This window comes from Siphateles boraxobius, unplaced genomic scaffold (assembly GCF_051911475.1).
Source record: "Siphateles boraxobius isolate OS27281-9 unplaced genomic scaffold, OSU_SipBor_1 19, whole genome shotgun sequence".
In the NCBI taxonomy this organism is placed as follows: Eukaryota; Metazoa; Chordata; class Actinopteri; order Cypriniformes; family Leuciscidae; genus Siphateles; species Siphateles boraxobius.
Genome location: NW_027508799.1, coordinates 6,444,323 through 6,471,695, shown reverse-complemented (window position 1 = coordinate 6,471,695; position 27,373 = coordinate 6,444,323). Strand labels below are relative to the sequence as shown.

The 27,373-nt window shown below is 42.3% G+C and overlaps 1 protein-coding gene across 4 annotated transcripts in view; it reads left to right on the top strand.

The window, feature by feature from the left end:
• LOC143742440 (uncharacterized) overlaps positions 1 to 22,478 on the top strand; it is a 44,722-nt gene extending 22,244 nt beyond the window's left edge. The window contains exons 1-4 of one of the 4 annotated variants that reach the window (XM_077235296.1): positions 567 to 643; positions 1,914 to 2,034; positions 2,185 to 2,404; positions 20,036 to 22,478. In XM_077235296.1, the coding sequence (XP_077091411.1) occupies positions 2,233 to 2,404; positions 20,036 to 21,723 (1,860 nt within the window). In that variant the 5' untranslated portion in view covers positions 567 to 643; positions 1,914 to 2,034; positions 2,185 to 2,232 and the 3' untranslated portion in view covers positions 21,724 to 22,478. Of the gene's footprint in view, positions 1 to 510; positions 644 to 1,913; positions 2,035 to 2,184; positions 2,405 to 20,035 lie in introns of those variants that run through there. The other 3 variants (XM_077235294.1, XM_077235295.1, XM_077235293.1) reach the window with 3 other exon arrangements.
• Positions 22,479 to 27,373: the final 4,895 nt, after the last annotated feature.

Here is a 27,373-nt window from a genome sequence, read left to right as displayed (position 1 = left end):
AAATTGAAAAGGCATGGGCCATTAAATGAACATGAATGGAAAACATGTCAATATAAGGATGATTTTTTGCTAAAAGAGACTGAATATATTTTATAATGTTTTTAAAGGTAGTGTCTCTTATAATTTAGTTTTTATTCATGTATTTAGGGATGCACTGATATCAATAAACAGCCAACACTGATAAGCAGATGAACCAATTTCAGTAAATATCAGTAAAATAAAACATTTAAATAAGGCAAAATACAAATGCTTTTGTTTCATCATTTTATTTAGGCTATAGTTATTATAAGATCGTAGTAATAACATAGCCTAGTCAATAATAACAATAATAATAATAATAATATAATAACTGTATCATTATTATTTAATCTGCCAGTGAGCGTTATGTGTTAATACGTTTCAAAGTTGCTCTCACACACACACAAAAAAAAAAAAAAAAAAAAAAAAAAAAAATCATAATTTTTGATGGGGAACCATTGACAGTTTCCTCCGCTTCCAAGTACACGTACTTTGTAGACGGTCCCTACCGGGCCTAGGCACATGCGAGTCACTTCCGGAGGGTTTCTGTGTTGAAAACATTGAGCAGGATTAAAAACAAAGAAACGGTCATCTGTGTTCAGTTCTACGTCCTAATAACTAGTAGGTAAACCAAATTTTATACATTATACTCACCCAATCAGGATCTATTGAAGTTTTTAGCGGATGAATATCTGTCTAATGTCAAACGTCAAACCAACTTTAGATCGGTCCGAGTTAGAAACTCGTGTATTATACCGTATGCAGTAACCATGTTTTATTCTATTTCTTTTGGATGATTTATTGATTGTTTAACCGCAATAAGTGTATCGTTTGGAATTATTTTTAGAATGAAATTGTACATTAAGAGGTTAAGCAAAACAAATGTGTTTCAAATGTGACAACCTTTTATACACACAAATGACATGCACTGTGTGCAACTATTTTGAGTGTCCCTTATTTTCCTATAAAGCACCACAATTGTCCCTGTTTTTCTTTTTTGAAGTTGGCAACCGTGAAAACATTATCACCCAATAATGATCTATTAAATGTGATCCACTACGCATTAAATACCAAATCTAAATCATTAGGAACTAATTGTATAGTCTGTCTTTATTAATTGGTAATAGGGTGACCATCATCAAACAAACCAAATGTGGGACGATTATAAGTTTGTGTGGGACAATGTATGTTACCAACACTAAAACATAACCTGAAACTGTTATATAATGTTTATCTAACTTAATAAAAACATTTGTATTCTGCCTTTCAGCTGATAAAAACTGTGTAACATATGTACATATGTAACATATGTCACAATGTAACATAACATGTTTTTTAAATTCAACATCACTGAGCCCAAAGGCAGCAGGCATGCAGATAAATATTTTTGAAACAGTTGACCAAGTCCAACTAAAATCCAACAAAATAAATAATGAACAAAAAAATATAAACCAACATGAATTTAGATAATTGACAGTCTTAAATATTAAGAATATATTAAAGCAAAAACGTTAATAATTTTTAGAAAGAATGTGAATTAAAACAACCACAGCAGGCAACAAGTTGATAAATTCTGTTAAATAAAAAAATTAATTTACCGAATTATCCATTTGTTTTCTGACAGAAACCGAACGAATCACCCCTCCACATTTTGATTGACAGCCGTCACAACCCACTAGTAATCGTGTTTACTCCTGTCCTTTCAACCATTGGATAGGATTTAAAAAACGGTTGTTGTATTTGTACTTCTAATGAAGTGCTGTTAAATATAGGTGAAAAACTATGCTGCAAAAAGACTAAATAAAATGCTTTCTTAAAAAGAAAGAACGCATGCACAATGCATAAGCAAAAGAACGCATGCACGTTTTCTTAATATGATAATTAAATACCAACAGACTGATGAAAATGCGGGACATTTTCTCAATATGGGACGTGCGGGACAAGGGGTGAAAATGCTGTGTGGTTTAACGCAAAGCGGGACTGGTGGTCACCCTAATTGGTAACGCTATTTTTCAGGTAATTAACCCTCACTCTGACTGACTCTCTTACCAGTGCACTGAACTACTGAACTAGAGCTGATTGAGACACACTGAGATTTAGTGTGGATTTATTTTTCTTTCTGTTTATGATTCTTATCTTAAACATGACAAATATGTTTATACACAGAAAAACACCCGGTGAAGCAACTGAGAACCACGTGATGTACAATTTAAGATGGCGTCTATTAAAGAAGAGAGTGAAGAAATGAGGATTGAAGAAGTATTCAGTGTGAAACAAGAAAATACTGAGGAACAAACAAAGATGTCGCTTATTAAAGAGGAGAGTGGAGACCTGAAGATTGAAGAAACATTCAGTGTGAAACAAGAAGATACTGAGGAACAAACAGGTTGGTTTCATTCTCAAAGCTGAATTCAGTCTTTTGATCCTAATGTCTAGCTCTACAGAAATGGATGATACTTTTAAGAAATGTGATAAGTGTGTCCTAATTAAAGTGTTTTTTTATGTTGTTGAGAAGATCCTACTTCCTTGTTGGACATTCTTTATAGGCTTTTATCCGTCCGTGTGTCGTTACATCCTTCTCCGATTAATAGTGTAAAGGAATTTCCATCTGCATTATTGACAATGGACGGATGCCAGTTTTGAGAAGAAAATTAATTATGTTTATTGTTAAGTTCAACTAAATAAACTAAAAATGTTTATTTAGACTTACATGATACCCTACTTTGCATGTCATTTTATTTTAATGTGTAACATTATCTGAGCGATTGTCAGAACACCAGTGCTGCCAGTAATGAGATTAAACCGGTTATTTTTGAATAATCGTCTGTGGGCTGGAAATAAAGTTTAAGAAATAAAAATCAAAAAACCTTCAATTTGATCTAATTATAGAGGATTGCATCGTAAAGTAAGTGCATGAATAAATGCCAACATTATAGTTTAATCCAATAAGTTTCTGTTTGTAATGCTCTTTATGTCATCTGTTGTTTGTATTACACTCTTACAGTTCTGTAATAAAATAAGGTGATCAGACTCTGAAGTATTGCGCATACACATACAGTATGGCTTACGCGCTTGCCTTTAAATCGCGAAATATACCTCAGAATATAATGACACCGGTTTTCTTTGTTTCGCTCAATTAATGATAGTAAACTGTGGTTTTTAGAAGAAGTATCTGCTGAATTTTACATTAAAAAAAATCAACAATCCCATTGATACAAGCCGTAGCGGAATTTTTTTCACGGTCCTATTTTATTCTATTTCCGCTTTTTGAATGCGTGATACATCACAATATCTGTCTAACTTTGAAAACAAAATGCCCGTGTAAAGGTTTAGTGCAGGTTTTCTCTCTATTGATACGCTAACTACGATTCTCTGAGATGCTCGTTTGCTTTATCCAGCAAAGACTGCGGTGACGTACTGGAGTCGTAAAGCAAGCATGCGCAAATCTGTTATATTGATAGATACGCAACACACTGATCGCACATTGTATTTATGCAGAGACACATTTCAGTACTTTCATATTGTTTCCACACACATTCAGGATCATGTTGATTTTTTAGTTGTATGTTGCTCTTTAGTCATTCTGAATGGATCCGTGTACTGTACAGTCCTTCCAGAAAAATGCGGAGGTTTTTTTTCTGATTGCTGCGGGAAAAAATCCTTGGTTATGCAGCATGTTTTCTTAAAAAATGCGATGGAATATGCTGGATATTTATGCAATTTTATGCGAGGAAATTGCGGGAACTCTGGGAACTTGCAAAAACTGCGGTTTGATAAAAAAGAGAAAAAAAAGGGAATTCCCCCCAACATTCTGTTCTCACTAGACTATTACCTTAATGTAAAGAGTCATTTTTTATTACTTCCTATTAGGGGTTGAACGACTTCTGATTTTTTGAAGTCGACTGTTATGACATCAAAGTCGAGTCGACATCGACTAGTCGCTGACGTCATGCATAAAAACCCAAGAGACAAGACTGCTTTGCAATATGCCACAATTTGCAATTAATTAACAGAAAATTATACAGATGCTGACAGACAGCTCATAATGGGGCCGTTTACACCTGGTCACTTCATGCGTTTTTACTGATCTGATTTATCAAAGCGATTCCATTTACACCTGGTCACATAAATATGTTTTCGCAAAACGGATATAAATCCGATCTTCAAACAATGCGCTATATGCAGATTTAACGGAGTTCACGTCACCGAAAGCAACAGTAATGAGCTGCATTTTATTGATCATCAGCTAATTTCAAAATCAAAGACCGCAATAAGAGAGACAGCACTGGTAAGATCATTTTGTTTCTTTACTTTTAACGAAGATGATTGTGTTAAGCGTCTGCGACTTACTTTCAATTTGATTTGCGATAGTTTGCACGTTGGCTTGATGAGTTTCTCATCTGCGGTAATGCATAGCTTTGTCATATAATGAATATAACATGACATATAGGCTAAGACACTGTCACACGTTTATTTTTACCATTGTTGGGAGGAGTCCAATTTACATATGTAGTTTCAACAACCAGATGCATTTACACTTTTCCAGTTTCGTCTGGAATGCGGCCCAGACCTCCTCCTGAAGAAGTTTGAGCGATCGGATTTAAATCTCGAATGCGTTTCGGAGGGCATTTACACCTGGTCTTTTCACGATCGGATAGCTATCAGATCACAGAAACGCATGAAGTGGCCAGGTGTAACCACCCGCTGTTTACATCATCATTTAGGATGAAAAAAAGCTATAAATTCACATCTGTGAGTTAGTGATGCGCAGATCCAAGTAATACAAAATAATATTCCAATTAATTGTGAATTAGAAGTAGGCTACATCATTAATATGTATCAATAAATAAATGAAAAAAAATAATGTTTTAATGATTTTAATAAAGAGACTGAACTCATTTCCCGGTAAAACAGTGAGCGTGTGTCATGCTTTTACTTTAGTTTTCAATAATATCTAGTGTTAGGTTAGTAAAGTATTTACACACACTTTATGTACCAATGCTGCTTTCTTGCTGCAATGACATTCTGGGCTCTTCATCTGTTGTCGTCTGCAACATGTTAGTATAAAAATTAGCGCAATCATAGTGTCACATGATCAACGCGACTAGTCGACATCAAGCTTAAAGCGTCACGGCATTGCATTAAGGTCGACTAGTCGGTTCAACCACTATGATAAGCAAGCATACTTCATCACAGAAAGTGCTGGGAATATTTAAGCTCTCATCTTGTTTTATTTCAGACCTCAATAGACACGTGGCTCAAACTTACAAAACATTGAGTAAAACACGTTCTGTAGCTTTACAAAAGGAATATGCTACAACTTCTGTAAAAATAAATAAATGAAATATAAAAAAATAAAATGCGTGCTTTTACAGCTTTTCGATGATGTTCACGTCATGTAATTACGTCACTTCATAACGTTCCCATGGAAACAGGAAAATGGCTGCTCTTGTGTGAAGTAAACCCAACATTTTTAAACTTTCTGCTAAGATATGTGACTTTTTTTGCAACGAAAATGTGGGGACTTATGAAATCATGCAAGCACTGCATATTTTGCATGGAAATCGGCAGCGAATTTGAAAAAAGGCGGGGTTTTTTTGTCTTTTGTTGTTTGATTAACGGATCAAATATACTGTTACATGTGTTTTAGTTATAAACTGTTTACGTTCACTTAAGACATAAGCAACTGTTTACAAGGATACTCACTAGGGATTGGAATTACAGGGTACCTCACAATACGATAAACACATGGTTCAAACTTACAAAACATTGATGAGTCAAACAAGTTCTGTAGCTTTACAAAAGGAATAGCCTATGCTACAACTTCTGTAAAAATGAATAAATAAAATGTGCTTCCCTTTTTTACAGCTTTTCGATGATGTTCATGTCGCGTAATTACGTCACTTCATAACGTTCCCATGGCAACAGGGGAAATGGCTGCTCTTATATCTCTGCTAAGATAATGCGAAAATGCAGGGATTATGAAATCATGCAAGCCCTGCATATTTTGCGTGGAAATCGGCGAAAGTACGGCGTATTTGGAAAAAATGCGGCCCCCACATAAATATGCGGACTTTTCCTGATTATGCATTGAATTATGCGATAGCATAATCGCGTTTTTCTGGAGGGACTGGCTGTATACATATAACCTATGCCATATATACCTATAGGCATATAACAGGTCCAGGTCAGGGCGGTTGGTTTAGTTTTTGTTTTTTTTGCCATTTCTATGTCTTGTTTAGTACCACAACTTGACTTGTCTAAAATGTAAACAAGCTCTTTGCTGTTGCACTGTACACATACTATACACTGTGGCTCTCCATGGGTGTAGATGAATAGATTAATCTTTATTAAAGTTACAAAAGTCATTCAGTCAAGAGCAGTGAGTGAGTTTTTTTTTTGTCTTTTGTTGTTTGATTAACGGATCAAATATACTGTTACACGTGTTTTAGTTATAAACTGTTTATATTTACTTAAGACATAAGCAGCTATGTTTACAAGGATACTCACTAAGGATGGGAATCATAGAGTACCTCACAACATGATACACGATACCGATAATATCATGATATAGCCTAGCAATTCTGCGATAACTGAAGACAAAATGCCACATGTCGCTCCAAGCCCGTAAGACCTCCGTTCATCTTCGGAACACAGTTTAAGATATTTTAGATTTAGTCCGAGAGCTTTCTGTCCCTCCATTGAAAATGTATGAACTGTATACTGTCCTTGTCCAGAAAGGAAATAAAGACATCATCAAAGTAGTTCATGTGACATCAGTGGGTTAGTTAGAATGTTTTGAAGCATCGGAAATACATTTTGGTCCAAAAATAACAAAAACTACGACTTTATTCAGCATTGTATTGTCGTCCGGTTCTGTTGTGGATCCGCCTTCCGTGACGCTGCTGACGTAAGACGCTGCTGACGTGTGTCTGGTGCGCCCGAGCTTCGTTTACAGTCTGAGGGAGATGCACGCTGGAAACAAAACAATCTTCACAAACATGTCTAAGGATTTCCACACAGAGGAAGACTTGCATTTTTTTGCCCAGCCATATTTATTTGAACCCGAATACACGGACGCACCAGATACACGTCAGCAGTGTCTTCATAGAATCATAGAGTACCTCACAACATGATACACGATACCGATAATATCATGATATAGCCTAGCAATTCTGCGATAACTGAAGACAAAATGCCTGTGAAAAGGTTTAATGCAGGTTTTCTCTTTATTAAAGCCCAAACAGTTTGAAAAAAGTACAAAAAGTGCTTCAGTATGTAAATTAAACTGAACATTTTAAGTAAATATACGCATACTTTCATAGCTCTCGTGTGTATCTGTGCAAGTGCTCGGTGCAGTGTCAAAGATGGCTAATTACAATATGTTTGTCCAATCAATGGTATAAAAGCTAAAGTGCATCCAGACTTTGAACTTAAACGTGGTTGGGGCATCTATTATTTTTCTCGCACTACTGTCCGCAATCCCGTTAAAAACTTTGCGCACCCAGGGTGTCCGCGGGTCCTTAAAGTCTTAAATTAGATTAAAAAAATTTAAGGCCATAAAAAGTCTTAAAGTCTTATTTTTACTTATGAAAGGTCTTACATTTTCAATGACAATTTGACTTAGACATATCTAAATGTTTTCCAAATTAAAACTATCTAATTAGCGTACTTTTTTGTGGATTTGCTCGTTCATGTGACATTTCGCGTCACATTCGCGCCAGCATTACGTCTGTCTACTGCACGCGAAACAGCAGGAGAGAAGAAGAGAGCTGGTTAATTTCAGTTCAATTGTAAGTTTCTTCATTCTTCATGTGTGTAGTGGTGTGCGATGTGTATTGTCTATTATGATATTGTAATCATTTTTTTACTTTAACGTTAACTATGTAGGAGGGCGCACTGCGAGCTGACATCGCATTTGTCTCTCATGCTTGCTTTCACTGCGTGATGTGTCAGTGCAGTTTTATAGGTATGTTCCCTAATAGACGTTTTGTATTTTATATATCATATGTTGTTATCATACAATATCACATCAGCAAGAGGGCTCTTTTCCCGTGCACAATAGCAAATATGATATTTATTTTATATAACAGTTAAATGAACATTGTGAGTTACATTTTATAAACAATATTGTTAATATTGGTAGTTTTTCCTTATTTCGCTGACGAGAATTTCAAAATGAAACCGTAGCAGAGTCTCAATGCAAAAGACAGCGATGATTTCTTGAGTGAAATCCGCGTTTTGAACGAATTATTTTATATCGATTAACTGAACAATCACTTGTGCACTTCCTGAATGAATCAGCCTTTTGAACAAATCGGTTGAATGAATTAAGAGAGACAGTGACTGAGACAGTGACTTGCCGCCGCCCTTTTTCGGATTTAGTTTCACATTTAAAGTACCCTGTAATTAAAATGTTACAATTAGAAATCAGTTCATATTTAAATATTGAATTAAGAATTGAAGAAATTAAAGAATTGAATATCTCACAGCTTTATTTATGCAATTGTAAATGGAGTGTAAATATATTAATGCCAGTTCTGATGCTTCTGTGTCTCCTCTGCACTGCAAAGATGGATTTAGATTTAATGATTTAATTTAACTGGTAACAGTGGTATTGTGTTATTATTCTAATATAATTTAATTTGAATGTTAGATGTAATTAGATGTAATGTAATTTGTAATACAAGGTGATGCATACCTCTAAGTTTAAAAAAAGAGTCAATAATAGGTGAAAATGCCCCTGGAACTCAATTTAAGGTTGCAAATTTTGCCCTTTAATAAAAAAAATGAATTTCTGTCACTGCTGTGAACTGACCACTGCATAGAATATGAAAAATATGAATATCTTCGTGAGTCAGCTGTCAACAACAGGCCTAAACCAGCCATGACACCAGTACACAAACGCAATCAGTAAAATATCATCTAATTATCATCAAAAAAACTTAGATAATATTGAGACATATTTTTGTCAATATTGCGCACACCTAATGTAAGGTATTAATTTTGATTTCTTCAGGTCTTAAAAAGGTCTTAAAACGCCTTAAATTTTACTTTAAAAAGTGTGCAGATACCCTGGCACCGACTAATTTGACAGTCATTTAAACGGAAGTTTTGAAACTGACTAGAAGTAAAAAAAAAACAGAAGTTGAGCACTTAATTTATTAATCAAACAGTCAGACCTGCTAAATGCCGCTGAACTCAGCACACTTGGCGAATAAAGCAAATTCTGATGCGCAGTAATTTTCTTCGCTGTTGAAGTGAATACGCGATGGTTATTTGCTTGCTTCACCTATCACACCTACGTGCATGTCCTGAATATGGTTATGCATCGCTCTAGTAGAGTTATGCCAGTTTGAAATGGCACAGCTTGATGAAACTTTTCCGTTTTCAAAATACACCCGCACTTCATTTGTCTTTTGAGCGTGTCTGAGGTAAAATAAAAAGATAAGACCCTACTACTTAAAGGGTTAGTTCACCCAAAAATGAAAATTATGTCATTAATGACTCACCCACATGTCGCTCCAAGCCCGTAAGACCTCCGTTCATCTTCGGAACACAGTTTAAGATATTTTAGATTTAGTCCGAGAGCTTTCTGTCCCTCCATTGAAAATGTATGAACTGTATACTGTCCTTGTCCAGAAAGGAAATAAAGACATCATCAAAGTAGTTCATGTGACATCAGTGGGTTAGTTAGAATGTTTTGAAGCATCGGAAATACATTTTGGTCCAAAAATAACAAAAACTACGACTTTATTCAGCATTGTATTGTCGTCCGGTTCTGTTGTGGATCCGCCTTCCGTGACGCTGCTGACGTAAGACGCTGCTGACGTGTGTCTGGTGCGCCCGAGCTTCGTTTACAGTCTGAGGGAGATGCACGCTGGAAACAAAACAATCTTCACAAACATGTCTAAGGATTTCCACACAGAGGAAGACTTGCATTTTTTTGCCCAGCCATATTTATTTGAACCCGAATACACGGACGCACCAGATACACGTCAGCAGTGTCTTACGTCATCAGCGTCACTGCGGACTCGTGAACGCGGATCCCCAACAGAACCGGAAGACAATACAATGCTGAATAAAGTCGTAGTTTTTGTTATTTTTGGACCAAAATGTATTTCCGATGCTTCAAAACATTCTACCTAACCCACTGAGGTCACGTGGACTACTTTGATGATGTCTTATTTTCCTTTCTGGACAAGGACAGTATACCGTACATACATTTTCAATGGAGGGACAGAAAGCTCTCGGACTAAATCTAAAATATCTTAAACTGTGTTCTGAAGATGAACGGAGGTCTTACTGGCTTGGAGCGACATGAGGGTGAGTCATTAATGACATAATTTTCATTTTTGAGTGAACTAACCCTTTAAGGTATTATTTTTCCAAGTGTTTTATTTTAATGTGCTATTTAAAATGCTTTTAAATATACATGTAACAAAGTTCAAGGTGCAGGGAAGAATGGGGAACCAGTGAACGGTAAACAGAAGTTTTAAAGTAAATAAAACGAAAGTAAACGGCAGGTGCTACATAGCCGACTACCGCCCATACATAGACAAAACGCAATTTAAATGTCCCAGGCCTGGGTTTCTCGCGTCTTTCACTGTTGTCACTTCTCCTCTTATCCTTTGAAGCTCCTGCAGTGCGCAGTGACATTCATTAACACTCGCGCCACCGGCCTCACTCCGTTTCCACGGCTCGCGCCCTGCTCTTCACAGTATCATTAAAACTAAAGTAATTTGAATGATAAAGGGGTGGTTTCCCGGACAGGGTTTAAATTAAGACAGGAGTAGTCCTAGTCAATCATGTCTTAAAAATGGCTTTCTGAAACTGTAAGATTAAGTACAGATTACCAACACCTGGACTATGTACTCCTGAACTAAAATAAACCAGATTAATTTTAAACCAACTGTTTTAATCTGAATTAGCTTGATAGAAGTTGCCTAAAAAAAATAGAATGGACAAAGAAAATCTTAAAAGTGCATGGAACTGATAAGCAAATCCGAGTAAAACAATGACAGAAAAAGACTGCAATCAAAAATAATTACTGAACAAGAGAACGCTTTTAAAGCAAATAGCAAAGAAAAACGTCTCGGTTACGTATGTAACCCTCGTTCCCTGAGTAGGGAACGGAGACGTTACGTCGGATGACGACGAATGGGGTTTCGCTTAGAAAGCCTATCAACTTCGAGTATTACAAAACGAGCCAATGGCAAAGAAATGCCATGGGTCTGCGGAATTTGCATGACGTAACTCCGCCCCACCTCGTGGGTATAAAAGGAGGACGCCAGCAACAGGCAGATATGTTTCTTCGCTGAGGAGCCAAGACTGAGCTCAGGCGATCCCCGCGGTACAGCGGAAAGTGGCAGGCAGACGTAACGTCTCCGTTCCCTACTCAGGGAACGAGGGTTACATACGTAACCGAGACGTTCCCTTTCGTTGTCACTCCGAGTTACGTCGGATGACGACGAATGGGGTTACCAGTCTAATCACGCCACCTTCTCAGCTGTCTTCCAGTGCCCTGCGTAAATCTGAGATCCCTGTCGTGAGACTGGCACGGACGAAGGACTCCTATTTAGCACAGGAATACCAAGGTACACTGGGGAGCATATCCCAAGTTTAGGGGAAATATGCAATTACTGCCAACCCAGAGGGGGGGGACTTAGAGAATACACATATGACCCGAAGGAGACATATGGAGAACACTGGGGTGTCCAGCCGCAGGTGGAATATTTCAACCCCAGGGGTGGCAAGGTGGCTTGCCAAGGGAAAGACACACGCTCAGAGAGGCTTACAGTGGAAATACACATGTGGGGGTCGCTCAGAGGAGGGACCATGCACACGGGAGGCACCTAGCCGACGCACAGGCAATAGACACTGGCGCCAACGTCAGGAGTGCTGGAGGAACTCAGGGCTTTTCAGGGAAGCTCACCTGAGGAGAATATCGCACGTATCCAGTCCGTGGAGTGGAATGGCGAGCAAGCGAAGACACCTGAGCGGGTCCAGTACTAGCTGGTTGAAGCGAGTACATGAGAGGACACTGGCTCCACTCGGAGATTGTAGAATCTGGCGAATGTGTTAGGTGTCGCCCAGCCTGCAGCTCTGCAGATGTCTGTTAGCGAGGCGCCATGCGCTAGAGCCCAAGAGGATGCCACACTCCGGGTGGAGTGGGCGGTCACACCAAGGGGGCACGGTCGACCTTGCTGCTGGTATGCCAAGGCAATGGCGTCCACTATCCAGTGAGACAGCCTTTGCTTGGAGAGAGCCTTTCCCTTCAGCTTCCCACCATAACAGACAAAGAGCTGGTCTGAGGTCCTGAAACACTGCGTCCTGTCTACATAGGCGCGGAGGGCGCGTACTGGACAGAGCAGTGCCAAGGCTGGGTCTGCCTCCTCCGGGGGCAGCGCTTGCAGGTTCACCACCTGGTCCCGGAAGGGAGTGGTAGGAACCTTGGGCACATATCCAGGCCGGGGTCTCAGGATCACGTGAGAGTAAGCCGGCCCAAATTCCAGGCACGCTTCGTCAACGGAGAATGCATGCAAGTCCCCCACCCTCTTGATGGAGGCCAATGCAACCAGGAGCGCTGTCTTGATAGACAGGAACTTAAGCTCCACTGATTGCAAAGGCTCAAAGGGAGCACTCCGCAGGGCAGTTAGAACCACTGAGAGGTCCCAAGAGGGAACGAGAGGAGGACGAGGAGGATTCAGTCTCCTCGCTCCTCTCAGGAACCTGATGATCAGGTCGTGCCTTCCAACAGACTTACCTTCGACTGGGTCATGGTGTGCGGCAATAGCGGCAACATAGACTTTCAGGGTGGAGGGAGACAGCCTTCGCTCCAGCCTATCTTGAAGGAAGGAAAGCACGACACTAATCGAACATCTCCGGGGGTGTTCTTGAAGAGAAGAGCACCAGTTGACGAAGAGGTTCCACTTCAACGCGTAGACGTGTCTCGTGGACGACGCTCTAGCGGAAGTGATGGTAGCCGCCACCGTAGGTGGAAGGGTACTCAAACCTGCTCCACACGTGGAGGTTCCAAAGATCGGGACGAGGGTGCCATAGGGTGCCCCGTCCCTGAGAAAGGAGGTCTTTCCTCAGGGGAATCGGCCAGGGAGGTGCTGTCGCGAGGAGTACTAGTTCGGAGAACCAGGTCCGGGCGGGCCAGTATGGCGCGACCAGAATGACCTGCTCCTCGTCCTCCCTGACCTTGCGCAGGGTCTGCGCAAGAAGGCTCACTGGGGGAAACGCATATTTGCGGCCCCGCGGCCAGCTGTGCGCCAGTGCATCCGTGCCGAGCGTCCCCTCGGTCAGGGAATAGTACAGGGCGCAATGGGTCGAGTCGTGAGAGGCAAACAGATCTATCTGTTCGTCCCTGAACTGGTCCCAAATCAGCTGAACCGACTGGGGATGGGGTCGCCAATCTCCCGGGAGGGGCTGAAGCCGTGAGAGCTCGTCGGCTGCACAGTTCAGGGCTCCGGGGATGTAAATGGCATGAAGCGACCTCAGATGCTTCTGACTCCATATGAGGAGGTGGCGGGCGAGTTGCGACATACGGCGGGAGCGTAGACCACCTTGATGGTTGATGTACGCTACAGTGGCGGTATTGTCTGAACAGACTAGTACGTGTTGGTTCTTGAGCACGGCCCGGAAGCGGCGCAGAGCAAGACGTACGGCCAGCAACTCGAGGCAATTGATGTGCCAGAGGCGGCGGGGTCCTGTCCAGGAGCCCGCGGCAGCACGTCCATTGCACATGGCACCCCAACCCGTGGAGGAGGCATCTGTCGTTACAACCACATGCCGCGAAGCTCGTTCCAGGGGCACTCCGGCCCGTAGAAAACTGAGGTCCGACCACGGGGTGAAGGTCTGACGGCAGGACGGAGTAACAGTTACTCGGAAGGTGCCGTGTTGCCACGGCTGCAGATGCCATATGCCCCAGGAGCCTCTGAAAGAGTTTTAGTGGAACCGCACTCTTGCCCTTGAACTGTCTCAGGCAAGTCAGCAGTGACTGCGCGCGCTCGCTCGTAAGCTGCGCGGACATGGCGACCGAGTCGATGTCCATACCGAGAAAAGAGATCCTCTGCACGGGGCAAAGTTTGCTCTTTTTCCAGTTGACCCGAAGGCCCAGACGAGCTAGGTGGCGGAGCACTAGGTCCCTGTGTTCGCATACCTGGTCTCGAGAGTGAGCTAGGATCAGCCAGTCGTTGATGTAGTTCAGGATACGAACCCCGTGTTCCCGAAGGGGAACAAGGGCTGCCTCGACGACCTTCGTGAAGACGCGAGGAGACAGGGCTAGCCCGAAAGGGAGAACCGCGTACTGGTATGCCTGCCCCTTGAAGGCAAACCGAAGGAACGGTCTGTGTCGAGGGAGAATGGAGACATGAAAGTAGGCGTCCTTCAGGTCGATTGCTGCAAACCAATCCTGGGGCCGCACACATCCGAGAATGTGTTTGGCAGTGAGCATCTTGAACGGCAGCCTGTGAAGGGAACGGTTCAGCACACGCAGGTCCAGGATTGGTCGTAACCCACCGGTTTTCTTGGGGACAATGAAGTACGGGCTGTAGAAGCCGGTCCTCATCTCGGCCGGAGGGACGGTCTCGATCGCACCCTTCGCCAGCAGGGTGGCGATCTCTGCTCTCATGATAGGGGCGTTGCCACCGACCAAAGTGGAGCGGACTCCCCTGAAGTGGGGAGGAGACCGCGCGAACTGAATTGCGTAGCCGAGCCTGATCGTCCGTGCGACCCAGCGGGACAGGAGGGGGAGCTCTAGTCAGGCTCCCAAAAACTGTACCAGCGGGGTCATACGGACCACAGACTTCCCACCGATGGTGCAGCAGGGCGGAATGACTGGCCCGGACGTGGACGGCATAGCGGCCCGGTGTGGGGGCACAGTCATTAACCGCGCCCTGACAGAGGAGACCAGGGAAGGAAGAACGTTCCACGGGGGTCTGCTCTGCCAGGGGGCTGGCGACAGAGGCGGAAGGGAGCGGCACGGTCCGGGGACGGCGCGCACTGCCAGCCGGCTCTGGGACAGAGGGGGACGAGGGGTGCACGGCTCGGAGGCGGCGCACCGTGTCGTCCGAGAACTCTGTGTGCTCAGGGATGGGAATGTTACTTCTTTCTTTAACCACATTAGGGTGCTGCCCACCCGTGGGTGAGCAGCGGGGAGTGGAGAACAAAAGATTCTCCCCCGGCCCTCCACCGGGGGAAGGAGTGGTCCTGCTACCATCTCCTGAGAAGTAATTTTCAGCATCCCTGAGCAGCCCGTCTCAGGAGCGCCGCTTGGCCCGGCGTTTAGCGGGGGGCGGGGCTGGAGAGGGCTGGGGCGCCTTCTTACGGCTTCCTCCGCGACCGGGCCTGGGTGGAGGCTGCTGCTTGGGCCGGGCGGGAGGGGCGGGAGCCGCAGGAGGGCGCCCTCGGCGGCGAACAGACTGAGGGATCTGCCCGGTCGGCTGGGTGGAGGCAGCAGCGGGCCGTCGGGGCAGAATGTGCCTAATGGCCTCAGTCTGTTTCTGGGCGGTGGAGAACTGTTGGGCGAAATCCTCCACCGCACCGCCGAATAGGCCGGCCTGGGACATGGGGGAGTCGAGCAGGCGAGAGCGCTCAGCGCCCCGCATGTCAGCCAGGTTCAGCCACAAGTGTCTCTCCTGGACCACAGCTGTGGACATCACCAGACCCAGGGAGCGTGCGGTCACCTTCGTCGCCCGGAGGGCGAGGTCGGTGGCGGCGCGTAGCTCATCGAAGAGCCCTGGGTCCGTCCTACCCTCGTGCATATCCCTTAGCATCTGCGCCTGATAGACCTGCAGAGTGGCCATGGCATGCAAAGAGGCAGCCGCCTGTCCCGCCGCTCTGTAGGACTTCGCCACTAGGGTAGACGAGAACCTACAGGCCTTGGATGGGTGCTTAGGCTCGCCGCGAGAAGAGGCACTCTGAGGACACAACTGCATCGCAACAGAGCGCTCAACCGGGGGGAGCCCAGTGTACCCACGGGCAGCTGCCCCATCGAGGGGAGGAAAGGCGGATGAAATCAACGAGCGTTTGCGGGAAGACATGGGAGTCTTCCAGGACTTCGAGATTTCATCATGCACGTCCGGGAAGAAAGGTATTGGGGCAGGCTGAGGACGGGAAGCCGCAGCTGCACCCAAAAACCAATCGTCCAGCCGCGAGCGCTCAGGACAGGGTGGAGGGTTCCACTCCAAACCAATGCTCGCGGCCGCCCGGGAAAGCATGGCCGTCATCTCTGGATCAGACTGAGCCACAGCCGTATTCACACCCGAGGGTGGCAGCTGTGACGAGTCGTCACTTCTAGACGAATCAGACCCGCCTAGTGATGCTGCGATCGACATCGCATCTTCCTCTGGAGCGCCAAAGGACACCCGCGGGACCTCAAAGGACGGTCCCGCGATGATCCCCTGAACGCTCGCGGGTTGCAACACTGGAGAAGGTGCTGCGGGGCACGGACACATAGTCGGCGCTTTGTTCCACACAGTCACCCTCAGATCACCCTGGCCACCAGCCGAAGTAGAGCCTCTCGAGGAGGCGCTAGATCGGGGTGTGGATGAGGGGACTCTCACTCTTGCGAGATCCTTGAGTCTCGATCTAAGTGTTGCGATGGTCATGTTCCCACAGAAAGAACATGACTCATCCACGAGCGCTGCTTTAGCGTGATCAAAGCCCAAACACACCAAGCAGCGCTCGTGCCCATCAGAGTCAGACACCAGTCGACCGCAACCAGAAGTGCACGGGCGAGGCATCTTTAAAAAGACGTGCCGCGTGCAAGCTCTTTTTGTGAGAGAAACTCAGTGCTGAAGCGCCCGCGGAGAACACACTCGCTGGCAAACCACGCTCAGATAAGCAGGAAGTGTGCACTCGCCGGGAGATCGCCGTCACACCAACACTGGAGAGTTGCTCGTCTCGTAAGAAGCTGACAATCAGAGATAGCTTAAGGAGTGAAGAATTACACTTGGCTCCGAAGCGAAAACATATCTGCCTGTTGCTGGCGTGCTCCTTTTATACCCACGAGGTGGGGCGGAGTTACGTCATGCAAATTCCGCAGACCCATGGCATTTCTTTGCCATTGGCTCGTTTTGTAATACTCGAAGTTGATAGGCTTTCTAAGCGAAACCCCATTCGTCGTCATCCGACGTAACTCGGAGTGACAACGAAAGGGAACCACAGATTAGCTTTGGAATCTACAAAGCTCCTTAAAAGGAAAATTATTGATCAATGCTTTTGTGTTGTCTCACAAATGTTTGACGTTCCCTTGTCACAACCTGACTCAAGGGTCATGACAAAAGAGGGAACGAGGCAGCATAAATGATCAAAAGTGATTTATTTAACAAAAGAGAAACTGCATTTAGGCAATTCCACGCAAAAATAATCCTTACCATGAAAAAATAAAGATTTTTACCTAAAGATCAAAACCCTTTTTAAGTTGTCCATTTAGGTCTTCAATATACTGTTTCACTGTGCTGTATCAGAAATTTTAAGAAAACTGCCTTGTTTTTCCACCACATATGAGGTGAGCAACAATGCTAAAATTAAAGTTTCAACCAATCTCATGCTTTCAAAAGAGGGATCAAAGACCCCCTCCTTTTTAAAACTTTATTTTAACATTAGGCATTTTGCAGAAAGATGGAGACATACCTGAGAAATAAATATACTAATTTTGTCATAACTGCAGTTTCTGGGCTATAATTAAGAGGTCACGTCGCTTCAGTCATATGATTAAATCATATCCATATGACTATTGCTGTGATCGGTTTCAGGCTTACCGTATATCAGTGCATATCCAATAATCGCAATAATATTTGTGTTTGTTAGTTTTTTAGCAAGCAGTTCTGTTAGTAGGAAAATCATGGCCTCTATATTGAGTCTTGAACAACGCACACACTTGTCAACATGAGAAATAGCCTTTGAAATAGAGTGATTTAGTAGCCTATAATAAAGTTAATTAATTGTGCAATCTTACCACACTGGTATCGTAGATTTCAATATTTGGTTGGGGTAGGTCACTAAGTATTTAATTATATTTGATTATTATCTAAAAAAATCTCCATGTTTTCGGTGCTGAAACGTTAATGTAACCAGAGGGTGACTATGCCAATAACGCTCCTAAAAGCGGTCACAAAGAACCGGCAAAAGTAATGATAATGAATGTCAAATATAGCAATGAGACATTTTAATTGTTTATTAATAAGTGTTTTCTGTGTCGGTGTCGGCTCCAAAGATGAAATTGACGATGATGACTCGCGATCTTCGCACTAGTGAACGGGCCAGAGAGAAATACATATTTCATACGAATTACATAAGCAGAGAGCAGTCTGTTTCCTTTCGTTTTGAATTGTTTTAAATAGGGATGGCCCGATACTGTCCTCATATACTCGTACTCATAAAAATTCGCCGATACCACGCCCCGATACCACGTACATTTTGCGAAACGAAACTGGCCGCCGCGAGTGCTTTGCCGAGGTGAACTGAGGCATAGGGACGTGCACTCCCAATGCAAAAGAGTGCGGCGCGGCACTAGATCTGATGGCCGAGCGCGGGCGGTAATGCACTCACTCTGTGTGTGCGGGTTCCGGGAGAATAAAACGATTCGCGGGACTCCCGCAAACTAGAAATATCTATGAATACAACATATTAAAACTAATAGATTTTCATTCATCTGTTGCAGAAAAGCAAGAAGAACAACTAAAACAAAATAGAAACGATTTACAGGCCAGAGTTTCTATTCATAACATGTTTGCAGCGTTGAGCGATGTAGCCAATCACAGACATGTGTGTTGATTTCTTGAACGCAATGGCTAATCAGAAGCATTTAAGATAGACTCCCCTCACTGCTCAAAACTTTTTTGTTCAGTGCTGAATTCTGTATGCTGGCAAATCCTCTAATTATAACAAACAAAGTGTGGATATTATGAAAGATTCATTGTGCAGTCAGCTTCATTGATAATAACAGATGTGTGAGATTGCGATGAACTGTCAGCTTTTTAGGAATTAGACTATTAAGGGAGCGCACTTTGGGCGCATTCAGTCATGTCAGACCATGCACGCAGTAACTGCTTGCTTTTATGTTAAATTAACAGTGGTTTGTGTGTTAATACATTTATTATTTTACTCATTATTATTTATTTTTAGACGTGTTAAAACAAGCAGAGAAGAAAATAAAAACAGTCTTCTAACCTGTGTTCTAAAATAGTCTTCTGTCTTCTTTTCTGGGAGCCTATAGTTACTTTTGCGGTAGAAATATCGGTATCGGTACTCGATATCGGCAAGTACACAAATGTAAATACTCGTACTCGTATCGGTTTGAAAAAAAATGGTATCGGGCCATCCCTAGTTTTAAAAGTAGACATTTCAAGCTTTCTATAGATATATTTCTCAGGTCTGTGAGGCAAGTAGCCTATACGCTGAATTTTGGTTAATTTATGAGACAAGCTCCAGTTCACGCGCCGGCACCTCCGTGTCCTGATTATATTGGCTGCTATATTCAGGCCCGGCTGCAGGATGAAATTACTGAGGTGGCATGTGAAATTGTTAAGGGGGCTTAACTTTATACCATCAATTAACAATACACACTGAAAACACGCTTTGGAAATTAAAATTAAAATCCCATTTATGGAACCGTAACGCTCAAAAGGTTAAACATTTCATTTGTAACCATAAGTTAGCATCGGATGAGAAGAGCAAATATCCCTCCTTCCATCCTCACCACTTTGTACAGAGGGACAATAGAGAGCATACTGACCAGTTGCATCTCTGTCTGATTTGGGGCCTGCAACACCTCAGACTGGGAACGTGTAGAGAGAGTGGTGAGGACAGCAGAGAAAATCATTGGGACAGCACTTCCTTCATCCATGACACGGCTCACAGACGCTGCCTGACCAGGGCTCAGTCAATCAGTCAATGTTCTTTTGAATAGCTTGAGAATTGTTGTTGAAAGATCTGATATAGTGTTGTTTTTTTGATGGTAAACTGATGTTAACTTATTTGTCTTTTCTTTTTTTTGTTGCTTTAGACCTGATGGGACTGAAAGAGGAGAGTCAAGAACTGAATGAAATAGAAGAGAAACGTCAATATGAGAAACATGTCACAACTACAGAAAAATACATAAAAACTGAAACAACTTCCTCACGAAAAAGAGCACCGAAGAGAGAATCTAACAGTTCCTTCTCCTGCTGTCAGTGTGGAAAGAGTTTCAAACTAAAACATAACCTTGAACTCCACATGAGAGTTCACACTGGAGAGAAGCCTTTCACCTGCAAACATTGTGGAAAACGTTTCACTCATAAAGGAAACCTTAATTCCCACATGCCAAGTCACACTGGAGAAAAGCCTTTCACGTGTGATCAGTGTGGAAAACTTTTCAAACGTAAAGTAACCCTTAAAAACCACATGAAGATTCACTCAGGGGAGAAGCCTTTCACATGTGATCAGTGTGGAAAGCTTTTCAAAAGTAAAGTAACCCTTACTAACCACATGAAGATTCACTCAGGAGAGAACTGCTTTACATGTAATCAGTGTAGAAAGAGTTTCAGTACTAAAGATAGCCTCAAGAGGCACATGACATGTCACACTGAAAGTAAGCCTTGCACATGCAAAGAGTGCGGCAAAAACTTCACATATAAAGCACAGCTTGATTCGCACATGAGAGGTCACACTGGAGAGAGGCCTTACACATGCAAACAGTGTGGAAATAGCTTTACACATAGAGGAGGCCTTCAGACTCACATGAGAATTCACACTGGAGAGAAGCCGTTCACATGTGATCAGTGTGGAAACAGTTTCAGACATAAATCAACCCTTGATTCGCACATGAGAGTTCACACTGGAGAGAATCCTTACACCTGCAAACTGTGTGGGAAGTGCTTCACATACAAATCATCCTTTAAAGCCCACATGAGAAGTCACACCGGAGAGAGTCCTTTCACCTGCAAACTGTGCGGGAAGAGCTTCACACAAAACGGAAATCTTAAGTATCACATGAAATCTCACACCGGAGAGAAACCATTCATGTGTGTTGAGTGTGGGAAATGTTTTACTCGTAACCGAGCCCTTAATTTTCACATGAAGAAGTATCACTCTGGAGAGGAATGTTTTAAATGTCATCAGTGTGGACAGAGTTTCCCAGACAAAAAAAGCCTTAACAAGCATGTAAAAATTCACATTGGAGAAGAGACATTCATGTGCAATCACTGTGGAAAGAGTTTCAGATTTAAAGGAAACCTTAAGACTCACATGAGAGTTCACACTGGAGAGAAGCCTTTCACATGCTCTCTCTGTGGAAAGAGTTTCAATCAGAAAGTAAGTCTTGATGTTCACACGAGACTTCACACTGGAGAGAAGCCTTTTACATGTGTTCATTGTGAGAAGAGTTTCACATATCGAAGAGACCTGAAAAGTCATTTGCAAACTCATTCTAGAAAGAAACGGCAGGGCTCTGAATGTAGCAAGAGGTTTACAAAAAGGAGCCATTTTAAAAATCACCTGCACACTCACTCTGGAAAAAGGCAATTTAATTGTGATCAGTGTAATAAAACATTTATTTTGCTATCACACTTACAGATACATCTGAAAAGTCATGCAGATGTCAGACGCTATTTTTGTTCTTTGTGTGGCAAGAGATTTAAATGGCTCGGCCATTTAAAATGGCACCGGAAAATACTTATCTGTGTGAAACGAAGGCTACGTTCACACCGCAGCTGAATGTGGTATAGATATGATTGTCCACCTTCACAACCATTTGCATTATTGACCTCTTTATAATTTTTCCTTGAGACTTTTACATTTTTTGTCATGGAGATATAAACTCCTGTGGCTGCACCTGACCATCTGCTTATATAGTTCAGTGGTTCTCAATCTCTTTTGTCAGAAGGCACACTTGTGAATAGGATTTTCTTTTTTCATGATACAATGTGCTCATGGTGAACAAAAAAAAAACTGGTTGAAAACAGCGTCTTTTCAACGTGTACAACACTAACGGCCGTTTCACACCGCAAGCATGAGCAGCGCATATTTTTTTCGGCGTGCATGAAGATGAAATGAGAGCAAATGTACAATTACATACAAAGAGGGATTATAGCATAGGGAGACAATGCAGTGTTGACAGAACTGTGCTAATATGGTCATGCTTCCTGGTTCTATTAAGAACTCTAGCTGCTGCGTTTTGGACCAGCTGGAGTTTGTTTATTAAGCGTGCAGGGCAACCACCCAGTAGAGCATTACAATAATCTAGCCTTGATGTCATGAACGTATAAACTACCTGTTCCGCATTTGTCATTGAGAGCATATGTTGTAATTTAGATACATTTTTTAAGATGGAAGAATATAGTTTTACAGATGCTAGAAACGTAGCCTTCAAATGAAAGATTGGTATCAAAGAGCACACCCAGGTTCTTAACTGACGAAGGTGATTTGACAGTAATGATTACAAATAAAAGAACATAGATTGAATTAAATAATACATTTTGAACTGCATTATTTAATCACTTTTTAGTGAGAGAATGCATAGGTAAATATTTTCAAGTCACAAGACCATAGTGTCATTAGGTTAGTTCAGTTGATGTGGATGTTGTAAAGATCAATTATGAAATGAGTTCAAAGGCAGCTCTACAGAAGATAATAGTGTCATTGTCCAGTTCAATTCAAGCTTTTTCATTCTTATCATATAATGTCAGTGCAGTCAGATAATATCTTTTTTTTTTTTTAAATGTTTTAAAACCCCATCATAGCCAACCAAAGTGTCAGAGAAAGAGATTTCCTTGTTTACAGTTTGTATAACCAGGCCTAATGCACGTATACTGTTTCAGTTGCTACGCTGGTAAGTTTGTGTCAGTGCTAACTGTTTTTTGGGGCTCAAAAGGGTGGATTGGTTCTTATTTGTCATGGTAACATGCTACACGGCTAACCTGCTCTGGAGATCCGTGAGATCCAATTTTTTTTTAAATCAAATGACAATAAGACAAACAAAATCAGCTAAATATAAAATCAAAATATTTAAGTCACCTTCATTTATATATTTATATTGCAGCTTTACAGTGATAACAGGAAAATAATGCAACAAAGTTGCAGAGAAAATAGTGTCATAGTCCATCTTAAGTAAGTTCAGTGATGGTTAATTTATGTTGTATAACCTTTATACAGCCGCTCTGTAGAAAACAGTGATGTCACCATCGTCCAGCTCAGTTCAGTTCTCATATAATGGTGTCAATGCAGGCAGATCAATAATATTGTTGAATATTAAGTGTCCCCAACTAAGCAAGGCAAAGTGGCAGTGGCAAGGAACCAATACTCCATCAGGTGACAGAATGGAGAAAAAAAACCTTGGGAGAAACCAGGCTCAGTCGGGGAGCAGGTTTTCTTCTGATGAACGAACAATGTATGATTATGATTCAAACAGGATTACAGGTCAGAAGTCAGATAGGATCGGAACATTCAGAATATTATCCAGTTCCATCTGCTTGAAGATCGGAGACATCACGCGGGTGTGAAGACATGTTTATTGAGGATTAGTGCCGATGGCTGTCGTGTCGATGAGGCCTTCACAGTGGAGAGTCTAACTGACACAATCTCTGCTGACACTTCAGGGATACGTTGTGGTCGTGTCTAGGCACAGGCCCTACCTCTGATCTGGATACGGCCCGGATCTGGATGACTATAGTAAACCTCGGGATAAAAGCTTTGTAAGAAAACCCTGCCCACACATATCTTCCGGAGGAATAACACTTGCCTGCCTCCCGTCCAAAAACAAAAGACAAGGTTCTCCGTGAGTCTTCCGGTTCCTCTGACTGCTACCCTAACTAATCTTAAATTAAGTAACATGAAAACCCATCACCAATTACCACCAGCTCTAAATAAGTTATAAACTAAAATTAACAGACATGGATTCCTCGCCGGGAACGTGCTTATGAAACACGACCATGAAGTCAACACGAGAAACTCCATCAAGAGGCATAACGGGCCGAGCACATGAGACCCCTCGGAGGTGGGCTCCGTCTGCCACCAGAAGCGGCTCGGAAGTGGGAGAGAGTGAGAGAGCGAGAGAGCGGATGTCAACCAAGGCGTCTTTAAAGCAGTTGGCCCCACCCACAATCAGCAACTGGCGGGACGTCACGTGACCTATAGAGGAAACAGAAACACAACCGCACAAAGCAGCACAAACACTGTTCCCATTAGGCTTGACAGCTTAACAAACCCGCCCTTAAAGAAAATAAATTGGGGTTTAAGTCAACAACTAATAAACATTTACAAACCCACATTCAGCAATGGCTCTAACTAAAACAGACAAAACAAAAACAAAAATATTAAGGTACAACAAGTACAGGTTTTTCTATTATATCACAATTTATTTACCATACATTCCATCAAGCACGAGACAATGCATCAGCAACTATATTGTCACGCCCTCGGATGTGCCTAATCTCCAAGTTACAACCCTGCAGAATCAAGCTCCACCGCATTAAGCGCTGGTTAAATTTGTGCATGCGATCAAGAAAAACCAAAGGGTTGTGGTCTGTATAGAAACTGTCAAGAAACTGGGACAACTTGAAAAAGAACTCTCCACTCATCTTGTGCTGAGGCCATAAGAGGTCTCCACTTGCGCATTAAGACACCATCTCGTAAAAAGTAGCCATGCGGCGAATGTTCAATATCTTCTTCAGACATAGCTTCTGAAAAAAAAGAAGTCCGAGATGGGTCAATTTTCTGTTCCTTAAAGAGAGGAAGCAACAGTGGTGCAGGATACAGTGGTGCATGCTGGTAGAGTGAATTTCTGAGATAATCATGATTTCACATGCCAAAATTAATGAGTTTTAATCCAGATGGATTTCACAACAATAGAAATAAAAAATGCACACTAATTGTACCATGTGTCTGAAAAGACTTCTCTGGTGGTCTGGAGGAACAGGAGGCCTAACTGCTGGCTCCAGAGCAGGTGAAGTTTGACACGGGTAGGTTGTTACAAAACAGAGCGGATGCAAATGCAAGTAAAAGGCGTTTATTGAAAAGGGTCAGATGAACACACAGGTCAGAAACAAACACTCAGATAGAAGGACACAGGGACGTGGATGGGCAAACCGGAGAATGGCGTGCGGTGATCGGCGTGCTCAGGAACCAGAAACGATAAACAATGCAGAACCGGAAGACAATTCACAAAGAAATTCCACAGAGACAGGTAATCCACACCAGGAGACAAGAGGAAGCCACATGAGAACAGGACACGACACTGGGGAAGCCACAACGATCTGACAACATGGCTGCGTCCCTATTCGCCTTCTTATACTACGACCTAAAAGTATGTACTCTTTTTGTGAAGAAATACTTTTGAGTGTGTAGCAAAAGAGTAGGCAAGCTTCGGGACATACTACTTCGTCATCTTTAACGGACAGCTCTCGCGTGCGTCCAGCCACCGTAAACTGCCCTGTCAATCATCTTGTCACAGTTAAAATCCTCCATTCAATCTAATTTAATTTCCTACCATTTCGGAGAGAAATGTTGTGGCACCTTGGTCTGCAGCCGTGGGTCATTAATGCGGTGACTCTCCTCATGTGTTTGCAATTTGAATGTAATGATGCATTTAAAAGTTAATGGCCAAACGTATCTTTACAAAAGTTCACAATGCAGATGCAATATAATATAAACAACATTGAATAAATAATTTTTCGTCATGTTAGATACTGATAATTACCCACTCAAACCCCTTTATCCAAACCTTTCTACATAACCACCGGACTCGCGCGTCCTCCATGTCTGTAGTTTTTTTTTAAACACTTTTCACTCGTGTTTGTAGTTCTAACCGAATCCTCGTCCAGCGCGCGATGGGTTGTGGGCAATATCAGCCGTTAGAGTGCGCATCGATCTGCACTTCGGATTCTGACCGGAAAAAGTAGACCATCCGGGTATCTTTGGAACACTCATTTCAACATACTACGATTTGGGACGTACTAATTCTAATTTCGAATACTATTTAGGACGGATAGTATGCGAATTTGGACGCAGCAATGAGACGGAATTACTGAACATATAAAGGGAACGGGAATTGATTGCAGCTGGTGCAGATAATCACACAGATTGGTAACCACGCCCACACAGACACGCACACACACACAAAAAACACAGCAGAATGAGACAACGGATTTATGAACCGTGACATAGGTTTAGTGCTTTTCTACATTTTCTCATTAAATTGGATAAGGTCCTTCAAATATAGCCCTCACTGTTGACAGTTTATAAAGATGTAACTCATTCATGCACATTTGGTTTGTGTATGTATTTTGAAGTTTTCCATGGTGGAGGCGATGAGGACTCGGATGCAGAGCATTCATGCTCAGATGCTGAGGAAGACGCACCTCAAAGGAAAAGAGGCATCCAATGTGACCAGACTTATTACTTATATATAATAAGTAAAAAGAAATCGCTAGTTAATACCACTGACAAGGCTCAAATAGCCCCACACTAACACGGTAGTATAATACCGACGGTAGGGTCCAAACCGAAACACTGAGAACTTTGTAATTGTGCAGACAGTTTAATAATAATATACTTTATAAAGACAGTACCATCACGGAGCCATCTTTGGGAAACAGCCTCAAACCTCTAACGCCGTGCTAAGTGAGCTGAACTGTGAAATTCCAAGTCACAGTTCAGCTCGTAGCACGGCGTTCGTGGTTCGACTGGTCGAGACTGTTTCCCAAAGATGGCTCCGCGATGGTACTGACTTTATAAAGTATATTATTATTAAACTGTCTGCACACTTACAAAGTTCTCAGTGCTTCAGTTTGTATGTACGGACCCTCATTAAGCTAGCGTGTTAGTGTGGGGCTATTTTGAGCCTTGTTAGTCGTATTAAATATCGATTTCTTTTTACTTATTATATGCCCCCATATACTAGCGTTATAAGCTAAACAGTTTTTAGAGATAAAACTCTTTACACTCGATTATCATGAAAACAAATCCCAGAGAACAGTCGACTTGGTACCAATGTGTTATTACATCCCAGGTTCATTTTGCGCTGGAGTTCTCCTTTAATACAGTCAATATGATGGCGATGTAACAACACACACAGAGGCTCACAGATGCACACAGACATGGGCTAATCATACTCACAAACAAAAATACACAAGCCTTGACTGTGATTTTATTATATTATAAATATTATTTTATATTAATATGATATATTTTATTTTTTTGTTAAACTATGATATCAGTTATTGATAGATTTTAAATTTCTACTCATTATAGGCTTATTATAAATGTGCATTGAAGTTTTAAAATGTATATAATATAATACTTGAATTGAATGTTTTGGATACCACCATTAAATTATTGTTTTTATTATTATTTTACTGACTAGAAAGTT